The sequence below is a fragment of the Anneissia japonica genome, unplaced genomic scaffold (genome assembly GCF_011630105.1).
Source record: "Anneissia japonica isolate Jap-2015-1 unplaced genomic scaffold, ASM1163010v1 scaffold724_len3256291_cov202, whole genome shotgun sequence".
Classification (NCBI taxonomy): Eukaryota; Metazoa; Echinodermata; class Crinoidea; order Comatulida; family Comatulidae; genus Anneissia; species Anneissia japonica.
In genome coordinates this window covers 2,935,525-2,958,181 of record NW_022744966.1, presented here as the reverse complement: position 1 = coordinate 2,958,181, position 22,657 = coordinate 2,935,525, and the positions used below count along the sequence as shown (strand labels likewise).

The window sequence follows — 22,657 nt, the reverse complement described above, 5'->3', positions numbered from 1 at the left end:
TTAACCTTTAATTAGATTATTCTGTATCCTGATAAAAATGTGCTTTTAGTGCTCTCTGGCAAATTATAGATTAAGACGTACCATACAGAACATAATTATGTATTCAATTTGTCCTTTGTGTAAGTGTGTGCCATCAATTAGCTTGGTCTACACCAAGATGCAAGTCCTTGTGGATGAAAACGTCAGGAGGCTTTTATGTTCTAGACTCCATGGTTCTAGCAACACATTTTACACCCACATGTGAAATGTTAGGTTGACACAGCTACTGTAGTGAAGTACCAACAGCTGGTGTCCATGGCCTGGTCACGACCCCCGACCTAAGTTTACACCCTACAGGGGTTTGAGAGCTATGATTGGTTGTATTATGCTTTGCAATCCGCTATAGCAATAACAGTGGTTCAAAACATGTTGGACTTTAAAAACTCAATTTTCAGTAGATTTATGTTATTTCCCTGGGGCTTATTCTTAGTACAATGACAAGTATTGTGAAAGTATCATGTGTTTCTTGTCATTGCTTTTTAAACCAGCATGTATAGATTCTTTATCTCCTTGTAGGCCTATGTGTCAATGGGTATGTACTGTAAGCTTAAAATATAATTCTCAAAATAATATTAATGTTGTAGCGTCATCATTATCATGACGTAATGTAATGTAGTTCGATTTATATAGTGCTTTATACCGATGTCTTGAGGTGTGGACTAGCTTGTACAGTAACTTTCGTCTCCCCAAGGGTCTCTTCATGTCTGAGCTACCCAGTGAACCGGTTGTTTCACCCCTAAGGGTCACTTCATGTCTGAGCTACCCAGTGAACCAGTTGTTTCACCACTAGACGAGCCTGCCGTTTTAACCAGCACCGATATTATGCCTGTAGGTGTCGGTGTCCCTGCTTTAACTGTTGGGAAATTAAATATCGTCATCATTAATTTCATCATTGTGATTCATTTTTTCATTCATTCGTTATTATAATGAAATGTGTACTACTGTATTAATTTAGAGTATCAATGTAAGAACAAAAGGATCCTCCTTGCTTTCTTATTTCCTTTTGTGTATTTATTGGTGAATCATTAATTTTAACTTTGAATTATTTATAATTAAGACATGGTGATTAACTCATAATCTTACCTATTTGTCATCTTGATTAATATCCTTATTATCTCATCATTATCCACATGCCTAGCCATCAGCTTTGCAGAATTAAGGTCCTGTCAAAGTGTAAAATTGATTATCTACAGTAGCTATTTTCAATATTCAATAGTCAATCGTGATCGTGCATATCGTCATCAATATTAATTGTTATGAATATGTTTATCATAAATGTTTACTAAGTAGGAACATGATACATGTGTGGATCATATTTTATTGAATACTTTATGCAGGTCTAGATATATATAGTAATAACTGATCATGTTTATTTTATAGCTCTGATGAGGAGCTTTAGGAATACCTAGCTGATTGATTAATAATAGATATTTTTTGTGCTGATTGCTTTGTAGATCTTTTTTGTATGAGAAGCTCTAGAAACACTCGACTGAACCTCACTTTTTATTGTTTTCAATTTTAAGACATTTTATTTTTTCAATTTTAAGACATTTTAATTTTTTACAAATGAACATTCTAATTATTTGAAAATTTCCCTCCTTTAGCTCTTCTAAATTTTTTTGTCAACCAGCTCTCAAGTACAGAATGTTCATTTATTTAATAAAAAATAAAAAAAATTAAACATTAAACGCTGAATAGAAGTAATCCCAGTTTCATGCGCGGACCGGTGATTAATTGATCTTTTTGAATACTACCATTTTATGAGTCTTTAAATGTTCATGAACATCTTATATCTCCGTTTCAAAATTGCGTGCATTCATACTGACATTTAGTAGCTTCATTGCAGTATTATAAATTTGTGATTCACACATAAGACTAACATGATTTTAAGAATCTAAAATTTGTGTATAAGGTGACCCCTCCCCTTTTGTTTTCCGATCGTAATTGGCTATTTTAAGGCTCGTCTTATACGCGAGTATATATGGTATTGGTGAAACATGGTTAATACCTGCTTAAAGTTATTTATATTATAATAACTCGTTTAAGTATATCTTTACTTTTCCCTTTGATCTTTTCTACTCAAGGTTTAGTTTCTTCTTTCATTGTACTTTACTAACGTAATTTTAATAATGAATTCTCACATGTGTGGCTTTTGTAGTGTGACAAGTCCTCATCCAATATTTTATAGATTTGAATCCCGACACGATGGCATGCATTTTGATACTTGGAGTATGTATTATACTACCGGTATCTTATCTGAGATTAATCAGTAGACCTTTTGGTTTTTATAGATTTGTGTTATTGTAAAATTATTCATTTACGATATTTAATGGAGGTAAATATGAGCTCCACATATGCCAATAATGGTAAGCCATTTAAAAGCTGTGCACGCGTCTGGAGGATAAATCGTCACAAACATTTTGCCCTTACCAAAATTAGCATGATAATACAATAATGTCCTACTAGTCTTCCAATGTGTACTGTTTGTGGAGCTGCACCTACAGAATAAACGTGATTTAAGTCAGATGTACAATATCCTGTTTTTGTATGCTTTTCAAAAAGTAAGAATTCTTATTCCTTAGAGATTGTACAGCAGTGTTTATGTGTAACTGTAATGTCAACTATGTGAGGTCATTATAATTGTGGTAAACAAACGGGATAGTTGTTAAACATGTCGCAGAACACAACTGTAATTTGGCTGATTATGAATGTTTATGTGTGATCGCAAACAATGTTTTATAACCACCTCCAAGCAATTTGTAGCTGTGTCTCATGTTTTAACATTTAAAAAGTAGGCCTACTCAGACATAGTGTGCAATGCTAAGGGGGGTCATCATTATTTTTCATCTATTCAATTCATGTAGATATATTTTTACCTATTTGATATGTTATTTTATAAATTTTAATCAAATTTTTATTGTAAATTATTTTTGGTTTTTTTGGTGTTATGTTCTGGCACGCTGAATTGCTTCTTTAGGAGTCTTAGTGTCAAAATACGCTAGTAGAAGGCGTAAACAGTCATTACTCCTTTGAACAAATAATGATCTCAAAATTTATACTCATTTCAAGGAAAGAGGGAGGTCACAGAAAAGAGTATGTTGCACGATCTTGAAAATGATGACACATGAATAACCATTGAACCAAAATTGTTTTTACTTTATTAATGTAAAAATGTGTGCATGCTCCATTTATCTACTTATTAAATATTATTTAATTCCTTCAAGATTTATTGGACAAATATTTATATAATTATGATTTATTCTGTCAATCATTTATATTTATTATTTCTTTCTGAGTTATAATAAAAATAATATTTAACCTGTTTCATTTGAGGTATTTATAATAACATAATTGATTTTAGTGAGATTGACATTATTACTCCTCATGTGCATACTTCACTGCGCATACTGTCACCGTAGATTGCATACAACAAAGTTAATCAACACCATTTTTCTTGGTTTGTTTTTACAGATGCAGTCCCTTTTCTACAACAATTATAGTCAATCAGATTTGGCGTACACTGGGAATTTAAGAACTGCTGACGTTCACAAAGCCATCACGTTACATCCAGTCAAACGAACTCCATATATGTACCGTCTTCACACCTACCTTATGTCAGTTAAAGGAATGGATTACCAACTAAAAAAAATTCATCTACACCGTGAAATACTTAGCATGAAGCATATACTTAATGAGAATATAGATAGTGTTGGACGAAAGTTTGATGAACTGACCAACAAACTTGGTTTGAAACCTGGTTTAGTGAAGTACACTCCAGAAAAACATGAAGACGTGCTTGCTTGGCAGTTCTTGTCGAAATTCACCTTCAGCGAAAAAACAGACTTGCCACGAAAATCAAATAGTAAATCGTTGATTTCGGCTATGGAGGATATTATCTTACAAATTATGTTGCTCACAAATGCAAACTCCATGAAAGTTGGACGCGTCATTGATTTTAAAGAAATTTTGTATGGGTACTCAAGAGTTGTACCACACTATGGCGTTGATTATATTTTAGATTTACTACTTATATATAATAAACACAAAGGAAAGACACGTAAGCTCCCTGTACGGAGACACATTTATGTACAACAGGCATTCGGTGAAATTGAATTCATAGACAATGATGAAATTAGTAAAAAATTTGGCAAGGGGCCAGAGAGTCTTGATCTAAACTCTCGTAATATATTATCACCAGTTAAAAGTTTATATTATTTAAACCAAAGAAGACAAGTGAAAGAGGCAATACATTTTATAATGCCACTTTCTGGTAGATATGAAACCTTCCAACGATTTATGTCAAATTTTGAACAAACGTGCCTTCTACCAAGGGAGAATGTAAAACTACTAGTAGTTTTATTCAAAGCGCCGGAGAATGATCCGTCGTCTGAAATAGAGCAGTTAATTGCTAGCTATCAAGTCCGTTATCCATGGACGGAACTGCGAGTTCTGCACGCAATTGGCGTATTCTCGCGTGGGTTAGCATTACAACTTGGTGCTTCACAGTATTTAAGCAATGCATTGATGTTTTTTGTAGACGTTGATATGTATTTATCTGAAGGCTTTTTAGGCCGATGCCGGGAAAATACACAACTAGGAAAACAAGTATATTTTCCTGAGGTTTTTAGCCAGTATAACCCCAATGTTGTCTATGGACAAAACATGCGGCCAAACAGCCCCCTTGTTATAGGAAAAGATGTGGGATTTTTCCGACACTATGGGTTCGGTCTTGTTTGCCTCTATAATGAAGACCTGAACCGGGTGGGTGGCATGGATGCATCTATTGTTGGCTGGGGATTAGAAGATGTGGACCTTTTCCAAAAATTTGTTTCTAGCAATATAACAATCTTCCGAGCACCAGATCCCGGACTAGTGCATATTTACCATTCAGTAGTATGCGATGAAAATATTGATCAACGACAGTACCATATGTGTCTAGGATCTAAAGCTGGAACATATGCCAGTAATGCACAGCTTGTTAAAATACTAGGAAAATATAAAGAGGAAGCAAATGGGAAGCAATAATGAGAAATATTCCAGAGGTTTGAAGAAGGAAATGTAGTGCATTGCTAATGTGAACAAACCACTGCTAGCCTGTGTATATTGCCTGGTGGTTTGATGATCTGTCGTCGGTAAAAATCTTAATTGAATGTTCTTCTTTTGAACCATACTACAGTAGCCATTGATGTGATATGGTTTCTACTAGAGTAGTATTGAAATAAAATGATGACAGCCGTACAGCAAACGGCGCCCCGTAAGGCAATTATGCGATGAGTTGATACTGTGGTAGCTCAAGCTGGCCGTTGAAGATGGACAGGTTTAGCAGTTGTTGGCTCATGCTTCAACATTCAAAGTTCTTCTTTAGAAATGCCAACAACTGTTGGACATCATGGATCCTGCTCCAGTGTTAGAATGGAATGATGATCACAGCCAAGTACACTGCAGATTAGTTGATGCATTGGTGCTGTACCAAAATTAAATCATTGAATTGAGTATTCTTCAGGCACTGACTACTTTTACACCACTCTTAAACCAATTCCTGATTATGCTTGGATATTACCATATATGAATTGGATTACAACAATCGCATCCAATTGGAGAATTGTTTAAAGAGTGATGTAATAATAGGCTTATTCTTGAATGGGTTGATGCTTTGGGGCTAGCAACTCTCGAGAAATTGATTGACGAGTGATATCCACGAGCATTTATTGTTGCTAAGCAGGTACAGCATACTGTACAGTTTATCATTGGTTATAAAACAACTCCAATGTTATATTACCGGTATATTAATGCTATGAGTTGGTCTGAAGAATCTAGTTTACTTTGATGATGATGTAGAGGAAGAGTCCATGACATTTCCAAAAAGTTTTTAAAAATGTAAAATTATTTTAAAATGTTTTATTGATATTTTAAGACAATTTTTTTATTGTAGATACTGATTACCATATTTTTTTGAATAACTTGTTTGTTTTCTGTGTTTTAAAAAATATAATATGTTATTGTGGACAGTTTTTATTGCAAGCTTTGATTGTGTTTGCACAATTTTTTACTCCATAGTTGAATTTAATATGGAGGTTGTACCTGCACCGCCATTGGGGTACAAAGGTCTTGTTCAGTTTATGTCTTTGGGTTGAAAATATATACAGTAGTCAGTATTTTTAGAACAATATTTTATTATGGGTGAAACACCAAAGTGCATTTAATTCTAATTGTTAAAGTATCAGAGGTTGCTTATTAATATTATAAAAAATCATGAAATGTGTAATTATTGTAGTTTTCATAGATTGGTTGGTAAATAGAGAATGCTACAAGTACTGTAGTTTGGTATAACATGTGCAAAAATTTAATGTACTGTATCTTGTAATTGTTTTGTTTCTGCACACATGCTGAAGGTTCATGATTCTGCCGCTAGACAATAATTTATCTGATTTTTGTTTCTTTATGCAGCTGCTATTCTTAGTATTATTTTCCTTCCTCAAATGCTCATGGCTGAAAATATTTATGAAAATGGCTCCTGGAAACAAAAGGATATTGAAGTTGGTGCACAATATGATCTCAGATCTGAATTATTTAATTCCTAATAGTTGAGAGTAAAATAATAGTTTTATAGTAGGGTAATACATTTTAAGATGTGTTTTAATGTTTTTATGCAATATTGGAGGGAAAACAAATAAGCATACACTTGGAAATGTAATATTTAAATTTTCTAGACATAATTCACTGAATTGTACAGGTAGTGTTTTAATTCAATCATGTTAGGTTTTAGTTGGCATACAGTATGTATATTCTGATATTCTTAATTTCTGTGTGATGTTTTTGTGATGTGGGGAATAATTTTAATACTTAAAATCGCACAAGTTTCTGATCCTCATGGGTCCAACTTAATTACATAATTCTTTGAAAAATAATCATAGTATTATAATATACTATTATTTATTCCTTAAATTTGTTGTCTGTAGTAATGATACTGTAATACAATTGTTGTTATTGTGGGTAACAGTTAATGTTTCGTATTTTTAGGATAATTCAAATAGCTACTTTTGCTAAATTTATATTAACATATTTTTTGATAAGTATACTTCTGCATTTTTAAGATATTTCAAAAAGCTACTGTTGCTAAATTTATATTAACATATTTTACATCATGGGACTAAAAAAAATCAGTTTATAAGGAAATGTTATCATTAATGAAAACAATTTTGTGTTTGAAATTTGTTTCCTAAAAGGGGAACAGCCTTTTGATAGTCTTCAATACATCCGGCATTATTTCTAGAATTCATTTATTACATTGAGAGTTTTTTTAGGAATTGTAGATAAGTATTTAATAAACCAATTTAAATAAAATTTGGTCTGTGAAGATGTTAAATATCATATTGAAATATATTTAAGACTGCTGTTTTCTCAAAATATTATTTAGCATCTAAAAATATAATGTGTATGTTTATAACGCTGCTCACAAACTGAAGCAATATTCTGCGTTCCAATGCTCCAGTGATCATGCTTTCATAAGTTGGGCTGTTCCAGTGTTCAGCACGTTGATGATCACTACTTTCCACTTGTGATTTTGTAGGTGTACTCGTGAATATTTACATCATAATTGAGAATATGGGCGTGGGACACTACTGTACATATGATTAAACTTCGAACAAGTACAAAATTGTAAGAATGAATTGTTGTAAAGCAATTTTATTGTTTAAAATAATTTTTTTTTCAATTTCAGGGAGTTTTTTTTTTTACTAGTAGTGAGTAGGAGGGTACAGTAGTTACATCATACGTTTTGAATTTATTGCTCATCTGAAATGATTGATAATGAGTAGCGTACGTACTGTAGTAACAAAATTGCGTGATTACAGTTGTTCACAGGTTGTTTTCACAGTTATCACGGGTGCATTGGAACGCATCAAAGTTATCACATCACTTGCTACTAGGATTTATGTTTGTGCTGCAGCTGTATATTGCTACACACAACTAATATGGAGATTTTAGAATGTTTTAGCGTTGAATGATGGTTTGTGTGTAACGTACGTACTGCGGCAGCCGTACGTTAAGCAACCGCGGTACACTACACCCACCCACCAACACATTCAATTGCTACTCCATCCTACCATGTATTACTCTCAGTAGGTACTCCTGTGTGGGTAAAATGCATGCATTAAGCAAGGGCACAGGTAATTATTTAATCATGTTTTGACTGCATGACCTAATGAATAGTCATGATTGCTGATAACATACCTTGAGAGAAGATGAACTGTTAGTGAACATTCCTTGTTAATAAAAAGACCAGTCAACATATTCATCAGTGTAACAATAACAAGATTTAGTTTAGGAATGGTATGGAATATTTGGATAATCCTTTCAATGAGAACATTACTAGATTAAATAGGAAAGGTACTCCAGTGAGATTAAAAAGTCTATTAGTGTGTCGTCACAGTCTCTCAAAGCACATTAATGTTAAAGTAGTCAAAATTAACTAAATGAATAAATATGTTGTATTAATTTAAATTTGGTTAGAAAAAATATGAAATGGAGAGCACTATTATTCTAAAAATGTATATATATCTACTTAAAGTTATTCTCGCCAATAAGGACAATCAATTAATTATTTTTTTAAAGGATATTTATAAAAATATAAGCTGTCATTGTGAGAATAGATACTTGCATTTGAGATATATTTTACTTTAATTTGCAACTATAATTTCTGTATTTTTAATTAAAATCACAGTTTTATACAGTATACTTTTAAATTTTGTTGTACAAAGTTATCAATTATTGAATATTAACTACTTTATGGTGATAGTACAAAATATAGGGATTTCAGATTTCAATCAAAATATGTGCTCATAATTATTTTCTTCAATTTACATGTTTAATTAATCTATTATGTTGTTTTTTTATGTGTAATTCAATTTGGACAAAAAAAAATATTTACTGATCTTGTATTGAGTAGAATATATTATTCATAATTTATCACAACATAATTTCATAATATATAATCCCTGATCATATTCATTTTCAAACCACATGAACAAGTAGTGACTTTTTTGTGCGGTTTGGAAATTGAGTCATGAAGCCCATGAATGAATTAATATAGGATGTCATGATTTTTATTTTAACCTTTTTTAGAAATAAAGTACTAGCGAGGGAAATGCCTCAAGTCAATTGTACCTAGCTTAATAGTTTACTCAAGAAACCTTTTGCTAAAGTACCTTATGCTACCAATATAACTACCAGTTACATGTATTCAATATCACTTTATGATTTATTTTCTTTGCATGTCCTACTAATGTATTGTCAACTGTGTCTGGGCCTTTTTCCAAGTCCTTGCACTCTATGAAGGAAGTTGAGATGCTAAAAAGATTGCCACAACGATTACGTTACAGTTCACAACAGCAACCCTCACATTGTTCTATGTTCTTTCTCTAGTTGTTAGTGATTATGTTGTTATTTTTTTGGTACAGTTTTTAAGTTGCGAAAGTTATAGTGCCTTCCGTCTGTGTTTAATTAAATAAGGGGAATTGCCTAAGTAAGTTAGCCTTCAATTGTAAAATCAACAGTGTCATGAATTATTCTAGCAATATTCTTGCATACAGTAGATCTCTAAATTTTTTATTACCAATTTTAAGATTTAATTTAATTTTTTTTTAATTTAATGATTTTATTCTTTTTAGGGTTCATCCCGAATTCACTGCAAATAATACATATTGAATGGTTCTACAATATTGAGGAAGAACTTGTTGGTAGAGTTAGCTAAAACTTATCTAAACTAATTATATATATACCTTTTCAAAAAAACTGACTTTTCTCTAGACCTTTTATTTTTAAACTTTTATACATCACAGTATTTGTTTGCGGTATATTCACAGACAAGAGTAACCAATTATATTCAATCCTAAACATTTATTATTTTCTATTCTATTTTAAAAACCTGTATTAATTTTTTCATAATTGTCACTATTGTTTTTAATAGAGAAAAAGTAATTTTATATGATTTTCTTGTGTCCAATACTTTTTGTTTAGTATTAGTTCAAACAAATTTGACAATCTCAGAACTGGTGCCTCAACCCCTTGCCACGAGATACTAACCACCAGGTTACAATATTTCTTTTAAACAGATTATATTATTATTATTATATTTTTCATTCAAGAGTAGTTCACATTTGTACTGAATATTAAAGTAGATTATTTTAATTTTCTTATGCATTCATCATTAATATTTGTTATGTTATGCCTGTGTTTCACATTAGTGTGTCTGTTTGTATCCATTTTTGACCTCGTATGAATATAGGTTATGAACTATTCATGAGGTTTGAATTTGCATGGGCTTCTATGAATACTGTCCTGTGGGTCATGCTTCTAACAAAGAGATTTTTGTGAATTGTTTTGACCACAAGGATACTGCTTCCTGTTTCACTCCTGTAGTTTTCAAAAAGATATTTTAATTGTTCAATTCAATTTATTAGAAATAACTAATTCACACACAATGGTGGTGCATTAAAATTAACGGTTTTTACAGAAAATCAGCAAACTGGCATACAGAAACACAATTTTGAAATAGAATGTTCAATGTAAATGCTAACAATACAAAGAAGCTTCAGCCAGCACAAAAAAGAAATTCAATCAAACAGGCCAAAAAAAATCATAAGGAAACAAAAAAAAACAAAAAAAAACCAAAGAAAAATATGTTAAAATGTTATGTGAATGACAAACAAGGACCATATGTCAAAAGTGTCAGTACCATGTGTCTTAAAATATGATTTTGACATTGTTATATATCAGGTCATTTCAAATCATAGGTTTTTTTGTTTTTTGTTTGTTTTTTGTGCATTGAATCCTTTATAATCTGTTAATCTTTTGATCCCACTTATTGATTGATACTTCAAAGTAAACTTGTTTTTTGTTTGTTTTTTGTGCATTGAATCCTTTATAATCTGTTAATCTTTTGATCCCACTTATTGATTGATACTTCAAAGTAAACTTGTGCACTTTATTGCTATGTATTTTCAGACATGGGATCTGCGCAAGTTATTACATAATTGATTTAATGTGATTACAAAGTTCAATTTCCCATGTTCAAACACGTGCCAATTAGGAAAGTGGACTGTGTATACGTCATAAAATATTAAGGTGAAACACAGTCATAGTATTATAGAGACAAGATATGTGTATTAAGATGACCAACATGTTAAGGTGATTTGTGAATGGGAAAGGGGATTAAAACTTAGACAGAGACAAGATGTGTATTAAGATGACCATCATGTTAAGGTGATTTGTGAATGGGAAAGGGGTTTCTTGGTGAAAATTTATAATAGATTTGGTTAATTCATGTGTACATACATGACCAATGGTGCTTTATATGGGGGTATGGGAGAAAAAAAGAACTAGATTGCTTTATGTTATAGGTTATACTTAAACTCTAATGTGTTGTTTCTTCTTGAGGGAAGGGATGTAGTGTAGAATCTATCCAGTGGCATAACTTTTATATTAAGAGGGGTAGGAAGAGCAGCTCTCTGTATAACATGGTATAAATGTGGGAGATCGACTCAAAAATATGGTACTGTATAAATTTGGAGAAGGGCAATAACACATAACATGGTATAAATTTGAAAGGAGGAAAATGAAGTGGTTTTAATTTTTAAGTTTTAACATTATAACTGTCTGTCTCTAATATGTGATTTTTATACCTTTATTTTGTTTCTGTACATTGTATGTGTAATTTTGATGATGTATAATAAAAGTTTCATGAAATTTTTCTTTAAATAGCTTGTTGTTTTTGTTAAATTGTATATAATCTTAAAATTAAAATTAAGCTAGATTGATGCTCTGTGCTTATATGTTTCCATAGCTAAAGCAATTATGACGTTAGTCATGTGGATGATGGTGACGATTATATTGCAATGACGATGATACTGTCACAGAAAATGTGATATTTACAGTGTGATGAATTTTCAAAATCATTCTCACAGTTAGACTAGTGGTGTTGTCTTTCAACAGTTAATACTGTATTATATACATATCATATACAGCTTCTGGTTTGTAAATTTGTGTTTCATTTAATAAAGAATGTTGAAGCAATACATTGGTTTGGGGACCTAAATAGGGAAGGGTAGAGAGCTCAGTAGATTGTCGCAGGGTGGATCCAGTAGGGGGGAACGTTCCCCCATTTTGCCACTAAATTAAAACAATTTTATGGCTTATTGAAATTAGCACTCTCACTTATCTATTCCCCCGGTTTGAAAAATTCTGTATCTGCCCCTGTCATTCCCTGCAAGTTAAATATTCTTCAAGGATGGGGAACACTGTAGCCCTGCAACCCTGTGGCTTATGCATGTCCACAGCTCAAAACGCTTTTGGTGATTGGATAATCTTTGCAATAAATTCAACACAACTTCAACACCTAAATTGATTACAGTGTGTTTCCTGACAAATGTTTTTATTATCAGGAAGGAAGGTCGTCATGCCTAGATTAGGAGGGAGGGAGAGAGAACCAAGGCCAGTATTGTAGGCCTACTTGGGGAAATTGAAAATAAATTATGCTTCTACTACATACATTATGTACATCATCCAAAATAGATTTGTAATGTGATCAAAAGGAGCCCATGGGCAAAGAGTGGTGAGGTTGTATGGGGAGCTGCTATTTTTGGTTTAATCCCATATTTATTTCTTGTGGGACCTCAGAGCTATCATGTATTATGGTGTCTTCATATATAGTTTTGCTTTTTTTTTCCTTTGTAATCCATAGCCTTGATGATATTGGCTTTTATTACTTTTAAAAAAATACAATATCTGCATAGGCACTACTGATTGCTTGCACGTGTATGTGTGTGTGTGTGTATGGGAGTGGGGGTGTGTGAGTCAGTATTTGATTTAGTATCCACTATGATTTTTTTTATATATCAATGTGACCTTGTCTATTGGTCTAATCAGTAGCCACTTGCATTGCATTCCGATAAAAATAAGAAGATAAATTTGGAAAGAGAAAGGATGATAAAAAGTAGATTATCATTATCTCATAGAATTAAGGAGGGATTATGTTAAACATTTCCATAAGCTACCACTCTTAAGGGACACTAATGGATTTAGTTTATCCCTTTGGATTTGTGGGATCAGGTTCTTCGTCTCAGATGTCAGATTCTATCTGTCATTTATTTTTGATTTGTCTAAGCAGGTAGTCTAGCTTGTCATGGACAGTCCACTACTTATCCGTAACTAATACTTAACCTATTTTCTTATAATTGATGGTCAATCTTTACAGATATTTCTGCCCTGCATGATTAACGATTCCTGTCTAATTGAATAAAAGCTTTTAAGAGATTTGAGCTTAACACAGGTTTAAAGTATTTAATAGGTTTTTGGCATTTCATTACAAAGCCATGCATTCCGTGATTCGGTGTTGCAACTCTATTAATTGACTAACAACTGCATAGCAATTTCCAGCATTAAGCAAGTAAAAAATAAAGCATTTAAAGTCCTAAATTCCCATCACAATCAAAGAACGGATGTACGCATCGCTATTATGCCTCACTTATATATTAGAATATTCTTCGGCAACATGGGACCTTATACTGCCAAGAATATAAATGACTTGGAGAAAGTCCAAAATGCTGTTTGTAATATATTTTTTACCAGTAGGCCTATCTACGGAAAGGACAAATTTTATACTTATAGCTATAATAAATTTACTTGAATATTTTAGTATAATTGTCGGCGAACAAGCAAAGTGTAGTACGCATATCACTATAAGTTTTCTGGACAAAACGGCAATAAGTAAAAACGGCAATGACCCAAACGGCCCCAATAAACAAAAACACTTTTTGACCAGAACGCAATGGACCAAAACGGCAATAAGTCAAAACGGCAATGACCAAAACGGCAAGGCCTAAGTCAAACGGCAGTAGGCTAAAACCAAAACGGCAACACTTCCAGAATGGCATACTGTAGGGGATTATATTTATTTATGGCCTTCAGCGACGAATAAAGATCATTTCGGTCGCGATAAACAACCGCAATGGAAGGCCGATGTGCTTTATGTTTGGAAAGTAGGCCTAATTGTTAAATCGTTTTGTATTTTTAATTTTTTTTTGTTTTTGTTTCAGACTTAGTAGGCTAAATTGTCATAGAAGTTAAATAGGGTAAGAATGACGACAACATAATAATAATAATAATAATAATAATAATAATAATAATAATAATAATAATAATAAATAATAAATAATAATAATAATAATACAGTAATAATAACAACAACAACAACAATATAACATACAAATTCAAAAATAAAGACATTGGGAGAAACACAACATAAAAACATCAGTGGACATTTAAATAAGTAAAACTTTAAAATACAGACAAAATGATGCTAAAATAATGATAAAATAACGCGAACAAATAAACCAATTATAAACATGAAAGTTTACAACGATTAAATGCGGTAAAATGAGGCTAAATTGTCATAGAAGTAAAAAAAAAAAAAACGCGAAAGAACGACAACAGCAATAATAATAATAATAATAATACAGTAATTCAAAAAATCAGACATTTATAGTGATTGGATGAGACAATTTACAGTACAAAAATACTGTAAAGGAGTATTTTCGATTGGAGAGAATCGACCAAGTACCAGTTACCAGTCAGATAGAGACAAAAAATCAAGCTTAAAGGATCAATATCCCTGTATGCTATATCACATGGTCTGTGAGAGCCACACCCATAATGAACACTCCAGGTTGTGATTCGTACACGTAACTGAATGATGACCAGTGGCTTCTTATCCCCATTGGACAGGTCAGTCCCTTGCCGGCCACAAACCGGACCAAAAAGGGAAAAATGTAAAATAAATCTAAAACGTCCAAGAACGGCTTAAAATGGCCCAGAATTTTCCAATTATTGTAGGTACCAGGGGTAGAGTTTTCCCACATTCACTGTCGGACAGAACGTGGCGTTGGCACTGTGACACCAAAAAGTGTGCATGACATTAGCTTTGACATAATCGAAGAGTGATCGGTTTGTTTCGGTTGGCTTTGAATTATGAATTTGATATAAGCTGGGCAGAAAGCTTGCGATTAATTGATCAGTAGCCTAGACCGGAGAACATCTGTGTAGAAGCTTGGCCTCCATAATATACGGTACTGGTTTGCATAGGAAATTTATTTCGTGGGTGTGTGTGTCACTGTGTGTGTTGGTCTTTAAATTAAACATAATACTGTTGTTCGGATGGTTATGTAATTATATTTTACGATAAAAGATGAAAAATTAAGGAACAGATGATTATGTTAACAATGTTGATTAATGTTAATTGCGTCGGGGACTGCTACGCGATTCTTCAGGAAAACCAGGCTTTTGCTTGACATTTAGTATGTGAATACATTTCTCTGTTTTGATTAACTTAAACAGGAGCCATTGGTAAATTTTTGGATAATATTGGTAAATTGTTGGATAAAAGACATGAGCCAGGTTGCGACAAAGTTTCTAATGCCACTTTATGTTCGGATCATCCGTAACACGTGAATTTACTACTAAAATACGCCCGGCAAAATTGTCCAAAAATCTTCTCAAACTCTGGAGTCGTCTTATACGCGGATCGCCTTAGACGCGATCAAATATGGTTAATATGAAGACTGAAAACAGTGGCCCTGTGTGTGCCAACTTGAGGATTGCATTTTCGCCGCTCCAAGGTCAAATTGATTGAAACTTTCTGTCGAGAAGTAAACCAACCCACTAACGGGCCTATGTATTAAATTTGATGATCATTTTTAATGTGACACAAATGTACACTTTCTAATCTTTCCAAGAAAGTTATTCTGAATCTAAATATGGTATACATATATATAATAACTTTCCTTGGTGTTAATAAAATAACAATATCGTGAGTAGAATCGCTATATGTTCCAATAGAAATTTATTCATTTGGCCAAGATTTTTCAGGATAATTTGTACTCAAGGCGCTGGGTCGCGGCTGAAAAGGTTGCGGAACGACGATTTAGAGTGTATATTATAGATTGTCATGACACAATCGGGAGACATAGCACCCAACCTTCCCCACTTCCATGACCCTGAAATCTGGTTGCAACATGAATTGTACCTGCATGATATGCAAAGCTGCCGCATGTTCAGCTGGTATAAAATATTTTCTTATTACCCAAGATCAAAACATTTAAAATGCACAGAATGCGTCAGCTTCCAGGGGGTTTTCCCACTCAGTCAGGGAGTCTCAGTGGTAATGAGAGGGAGATGATCGTTTCATGGATTTCAAGTTATCAATGAGATTTTCCTGTCATTGCCTGCGTCAGTTCATGTGTCAGATTGGTTACACCATTACACAATAGTTCCTGTTCTGCGTTTGAATCACTGTACTTCCTTCCCTTGATGTCTCCCTATATCCATTTTCAGGCATATCTTGTTTTTTAATTCTGATCTCATCGAACCCAAGATGATTTTTATGGGCACCATGAGATCCCATATAGTGAAGGTTTAATTGTCTTAGCTGAAATCTGGAAAAAAACAAAAAAACAAAAAACAAACAAACAAACAAACAAACGCTAATTATGAAGTAGTAAAAATTTAATCACAAAGCATAAATCAACAAATAAATTACATTTATCAGAATATCAAAACTATCAGGACAGTATTATTTATGTCTGTAAATTTGCAATTAAAATGTCCATTTTATAGGCCTATTTTAAGTAATTAACTGTCTTACTATTTCGACATGTTAACGTACTGAATACTCAGTACGTTTCCAGATACTGTACTTGCGAAGAAAAATAGGAATGTATATGAAGTAGGAAATTAATTGGCCTATATTGGATTTTTCAATTCTTTACATGAACACAAACTATATTATTATTCAAGCACTTTGAAACTGGTTTGCGAAGGCGTTCGTCAAAACACAATAAAATCATAGTACTAATATAAAAATGATATTGATGATTGTTAACAATAGCTGTGGCTTCAAGCTAATGATCCTCTATAGCAGTCTTGTATAATCATTATTGAGTTTGGTTTTGAATGAGTCAGCTAATGTAGCCTCCACGATATCGACTGCTGGCTGCAGATTCCACTTCAGTCAAAGTATCAAATTTCCGAATATCAGCCAAAGAAATCAAATCATATTAACAATAATCATTTAACATCTTGCACTCAAACGAGTAACATCAAGGGCAGAACGAAGTTTATAGATTTAATCCCCAGCCAATCGGGATGGAGTTTAACTTGTATAAACAATAGGGACTATCAACCGCATGCAGAATTACGGTTATGGCCAATCAAATGACTCGTTCTTTTATGGAACATTGCTTGAACCTCATATTGCCCTTGAACCAGCATTATTTTAGGAAGAACATAGACTAGAAATATCACAATTGTAACAACAAAAGTATGACAACTGCGGCCATCCGGATTGGAGATCTTAGAAATTGATTTATTTAGTAATATATAATTAAATCTGAAAGCATTCCGATTTTGTTAATATTGGTGAAAAAGTCTTGCTCAGGAAATCCATTTGAGTACAGTAATAAATATGAACTACTGTACAACTTATCGCATTAAAAAGTAGATCTGGGTGGGGTTTTGGGGTTCTTACAGTTTTTTATGCAGCACATAACTTGTTATATCGTTATTTTATTTTTTAAATCTATTTGACTTTTAATAACGATAATATTAATAAATAGTAATAGAGTTCGCCCTAATTCAAATCCACCTTTGGGACCTGGAAATTTGGGGTGGTCGCGTACAGGGTTAGCTTTGTTATTAAGATGTTATTTGGGGTGGTCGCGTACAGGGTTAGCTTTGTTATTAGCATGTTATTTGGGGTGGTCGCGTAGAGGGTTAGCTTTGTTAGATGTTGTTTGAGGTGGTCGCGTAGAAGGTTAGCTTTGTTATTAAGATGTTATTTGAGGTGGTCGCGTAGAGGGTTAGCTTTGTTATTAGCATGTTATTTGGAGTGGTCGCGTAGAGGGTTAGCTTTGTTAGATGTTATTTGTGGTGGTCGCGTAGAAGTTTAGCTTTGTTATTAGGATGTTGTTTGAGGTGGTCGCGTACAGGGTTAGCTTTGTTATTAGGATGTTATTTGTGGTGGTCGCGTAGAAGTTTAGCTTTGTTATTAGGATGTTGTTTGAGGTGGTCGCGTACAGGGTTAGCTTTGTTATTAGGATGTTATTTGGGGTGGTCGCGTAGAGGGTTAGCTTTGTTAGATGTTATTTGGGGTGGTCGCGTAGAAGTTTAGCTTTGTTATTAGGATGTTGTTTGAGGTGGTCGCGTACAGGGTTAGCTTTGTTATTAGGATGTTATTTGGGGTGGTCGCGTAGAGGGTTAGCTTTGTTATTAGGATGTTGTTTGAGGTGGTCGCGTACAGGGTTAGCTTTGTTATTAGGATGTTATTTGGGGTGGTCGCGTAGAGGGTTAGCTTTGTTATTAACATGTTATTTGGTGCTTTGGAATTAGAGGGGTCTCGAATTCGAGTGCACTGTAACACAACAATATCCCCCACTATGACAAACTAGACAACACTAAATCTAGACTTTCACCCAAAATATCTACAACCTCTGAAGAATTATATTCTATGCCAGTGGTCCAACAGTGACCATTCATCTAATGTAGTCCTCATTTCTTGCGAAAATCGTGTTTAGTGTGGTACACAACTCCCACGTTCTATTATTTTATAATTAATTTGATTTGCATAAGGAAGTTTCAAGGTGGAAATAAAATACTGCACAAAATATTGCTACGAAAATGTTATTCAATGGTAATGTGTATTGATTGTAGAACTTTGTTATTTAAGTTCGCTTCTCACTTATGGGCGTCGCCACTTAAGTATAAGTCTGTCTCAAGTTGACCAATGGTTTTGCGGGTTTCCTTTACTAAGGACTAATGTTAAGTTGTTGTCTGGTTAACAGTCTAGGTTTGTGAGTTTTATCTTTATGCCTATGTGTTGTCTGGTCAACAGTCTGGGTTTTTAGAGTAATACTTGTAAACTCCTCTTTAATTCGGTTGTAATTAACAAGCCTGTAAACCATAATCCCACTACTTTTGTTTTTGTGTTTTTTCATTTTGAAATTGCAGGTGAATGCATGTCTGTAGATTCTACTACTTTCTTGAGATTTTGTTTAGATACGGATGTTTCCCTTTTCCGTCCTCCCTATTAAAATACAATTTTGTATACCTCATCTAAAATGATGAAACAAATATCCAATCACAAACAGATAATTTTCGCAGAGTTACAGAGATTTTACTAATCATGAACTTGAATAACAGACAATTTAAGTGGCTATGTAAAAATACAGGAAACAAACGTATTATTTAACTGTCTGTTAATTCAATTTATTTTATTACAACATTTTAGGAGAAAGTAAAACACAATATTGTATGCCCTCCATGATAATCAAAAGACTATTGAGGGTTCTCTTTGACATCATATAAAATAAAAAGTTGCAGCTCATTTGGGGTTTATTCGTCCAGCCTACATTCTTTAGTTTACAGATTAAATGGCTACGGCGGTCCTTTCACCTGAACTGAAGTTGATGTAATGTTAAATAAAACTATATTTGACTACAATTCCAGTGTTTTATTTACTACCAGACTAGTATTCACTACCGGTATTTGTTTTTCATCAAACGAATCTCACGTTTTCTTTTTCTTTTTCCGTTGTTCTTTATATATTGTGTACTGTGTTTGCGGATAACAGGCCTAAAATTGTATTATATTGAATTGAACACACAACCTTGGGATCTAAATGTATTTTAACCATCAATCCACAACTTCACAATATGCTTACTCGGTTATCGCCTTCAAACGCCTTACTGTGACGATTCCCCTGTCACCGCTCAGAACCAGGTCACCGTGGTCACTCTCCCGTATGTCCGACATCGTGCAGGATATTACTAGACAGGCAATTCCCAGGGAGTAGGCCGTACACTACGTCATCGCCTCATTCAACTTGTTGAGTAACATTTATACAGATAAAGACCGGCAAATTAACAGCATATTTATGTCTTGCAATATTAAATATGCAATTAATTAACTTCTAAGATAGGATTTATTTCTGAAGCTTAATAATTGTGTTCTATTTTAACCTTTAAATTCCTAAATTCAGTCATTCATATACTCATCAATAATCAACATTTCGAATTCACATTGAACCTGCCCTAAATCTGAAATGCAAAGGTCACTGAAGTAGAATGCTCTTCCATTTACTGAAAACACAGAGGCCTATCAACAATTAAAGATATACTGTCTCAAGAAATGTTTAATTGTTCATTTAAAGGAATTTACAATGAGGCCATGAGACCTTGACCAAAACAATCCAGTTTCTGTCAAATTATTCTATTTAAATTCTATAAACGTACAATTAACGTATCTGCAAGAAATTTGTATTAATTTTATTATTTGTTAATATCATTAGGCCTATATATTATCATTTATCTATCATAATTATTATAACTATTAGGCCTACTATTATTTGATTCAATTAGGCCAAATTCGAATAACGCCCCTTTTAGAGCCTTATTTGGAATTACATTTTTTCTAACATGGTTGGGATCAATGAGTCTTTATTATCATGCAATAGTACATTTTGACAGTAGGTATGTGTTGTAGTTTAACATTTTACAGTGAAATTAAGGGGTGTTTATTGGAGTATAATACATATTCATTTCATACCAAAAAAAATAAACGCCTCCCTCGAATAAATTCCCCCTCAAAAACTCCTTCACAACAATTAACGCCCTGGGGCGTTTATTCGGAAAAAATACGGTAAATTTATCGTGTATAGTTTTAGAAAAAGGCATCATTGCACCACTAAACATTGTATTCTGCGCTTGATTGATTGATAATATTAAGATTACTATGATTGCATTATTATTAATGTATGATAATTAGTTTATTGTTTTGTATATTATTAAATACAGTATAGAATTTTTATACTTTTCATTCAAATCAAACACTGATTATCCTCATAGTTCTTACTATGAATGAAGATTACTTACAATAAAATAAACGAATTGAAATAGTAAAAAAACAGTATATTAGCCATATAATCTAAACATATACATTGTATTGAGCTTCATCTGGGCATCCATACTCATTAATAATTATAAACAATAATAATTTAATAATTTAGAATTCATATAGTGTTATATAAGTTAATATCAAATGTGCTTTGTTTTCTAAAAAGAGATGTTTTAATTTGAAATGTGCATGTATTGGTAGAGTTCTGGAGAGTAGTGGCTGCATTGGTTCGGGAAATATAAAGTGTTGGTGATGGAGAGGGTAATCGGTAAGGGGTATATTTGGGAATGTACAGAATATGGGATTATAGGGAGGCTGTGCAAGGAAGAGACGTTTGAAAGCAGAATTTGTTTTTCATAATAATTTTCATCATCCTGCAAAAGCCAATGACATAAGACTTATAACTTTTTAAGTAAACATAATGTAAAAAGGCGGCAAGACACTCGTGATCGATATAATGTTCAAATCATGTATAGTATAATCCCGGGTTGGTGTGTGGGGGGGGGGGGCGGATCCCTTTGACAAATTCTCACCATGTGACTTATCATTGCGCCACAGTTACGTCATTCAACATGAACTGCATCCGATGCTCTTGACCTCTGCATACAACTTCGCCTACACTGAGGTCATTGACCTATCCAACTTTCAAGAGTTTCCTTTACAAGCATTAATAAGCATCAAGAATAATCCTGGTACCAATTTGGTCCCTTGTGGAATTCCACAAGTGATGTTGATGGTAATGTGTTTGAATTTAGTGCTCATTGCACACGATGGAGATGGTGTATGACCTAAATCCAATGTTAATGAGCTTCTTAACTAGAACAGTAAGATGAAACAGCGACGTGTTACATTATGGAAGTAATGGCACGACACAGAGATCCACAAAGTTACCATTGATATAAAGGTCAGATAGAACAATGTTTACCATGTCTATCCATGCATATTAGACAACACCAGTGGCGGATTCGTCTATCTATAATCAGTCATGAACTGATGCGCCTCTGGCGTATGCTGCTGTTTTACAAGAAAAAATAATATTGAACATATGCATCTGAAGTGCTCAAAAATGGTAATGAAATGTGTCAACTAGCAGCTCTGTAGTGCTGCCCTCGTTTCCCAGTCTGCCCTTCCCCCAGTCTACCCCTTCTCCCAGTCTGTTTGATGTCAAGTTCTTTCAGAATGTCCTCAGATATCCACTTAATCAAAGATGTCTAAACAAAACAGAAAACCTGGGTGCAGGAATGATTATTATAGGTCATTCCAATATGTTGTATTATTCACTTTGAGGATGGCGGTAACTGTAGCTATCAGAAAAAGCGCCTCTAATATTCAGGTTATCCATCGGTTGCATCCATGGAGAGGAAAATCAAAATTAACATGCATCTGAACGCTACTTAGAACAGAAACAAACTTGGTGATTTTGTCATTAGCCAAATATACTTATAGTAGAGTACTGTAAAATAGAGGTTACTTTGGCAACATGTTACAAGGATTAATAAACAAAACTAATCAATAATTTTTATGTAGACTGCATTTCATAGAATAGTTTGAAATGCAAAATGAGGGCATAAATTTGATTGAAAACACAACTACTAATGACTACGTATCGGCAAGAAGA

At 33.3% G+C, this 22,657-nt stretch overlaps 1 protein-coding gene across 1 annotated transcript; it reads left to right on the top strand.

Annotated features, from left to right (window-relative positions):
• Window positions 1-3,506: 3,506 nt before the first annotated feature.
• On the top strand, window positions 3,507-8,995 carry LOC117119892 (chondroitin sulfate synthase 1-like). The gene has a single exon (XM_033264878.1). The coding sequence runs from the start codon at window positions 3,511-3,513 to the stop codon at window positions 5,062-5,064; it is 1,554 nt and encodes a 517-aa protein (XP_033120769.1). The 5' UTR covers window positions 3,507-3,510; the 3' UTR covers window positions 5,065-8,995.
• The last annotated feature ends 13,662 nt before the right edge of the window (window positions 8,996-22,657 follow it).

Excerpts from the sequence above, each read along its gene's own strand:
- LOC117119892 (XM_033264878.1), top strand. The coding sequence starts at position 3,511 with ATGCAGTCCCTTTTCTACAACAATTATAGTCAATCAGATTTGGCGTAC.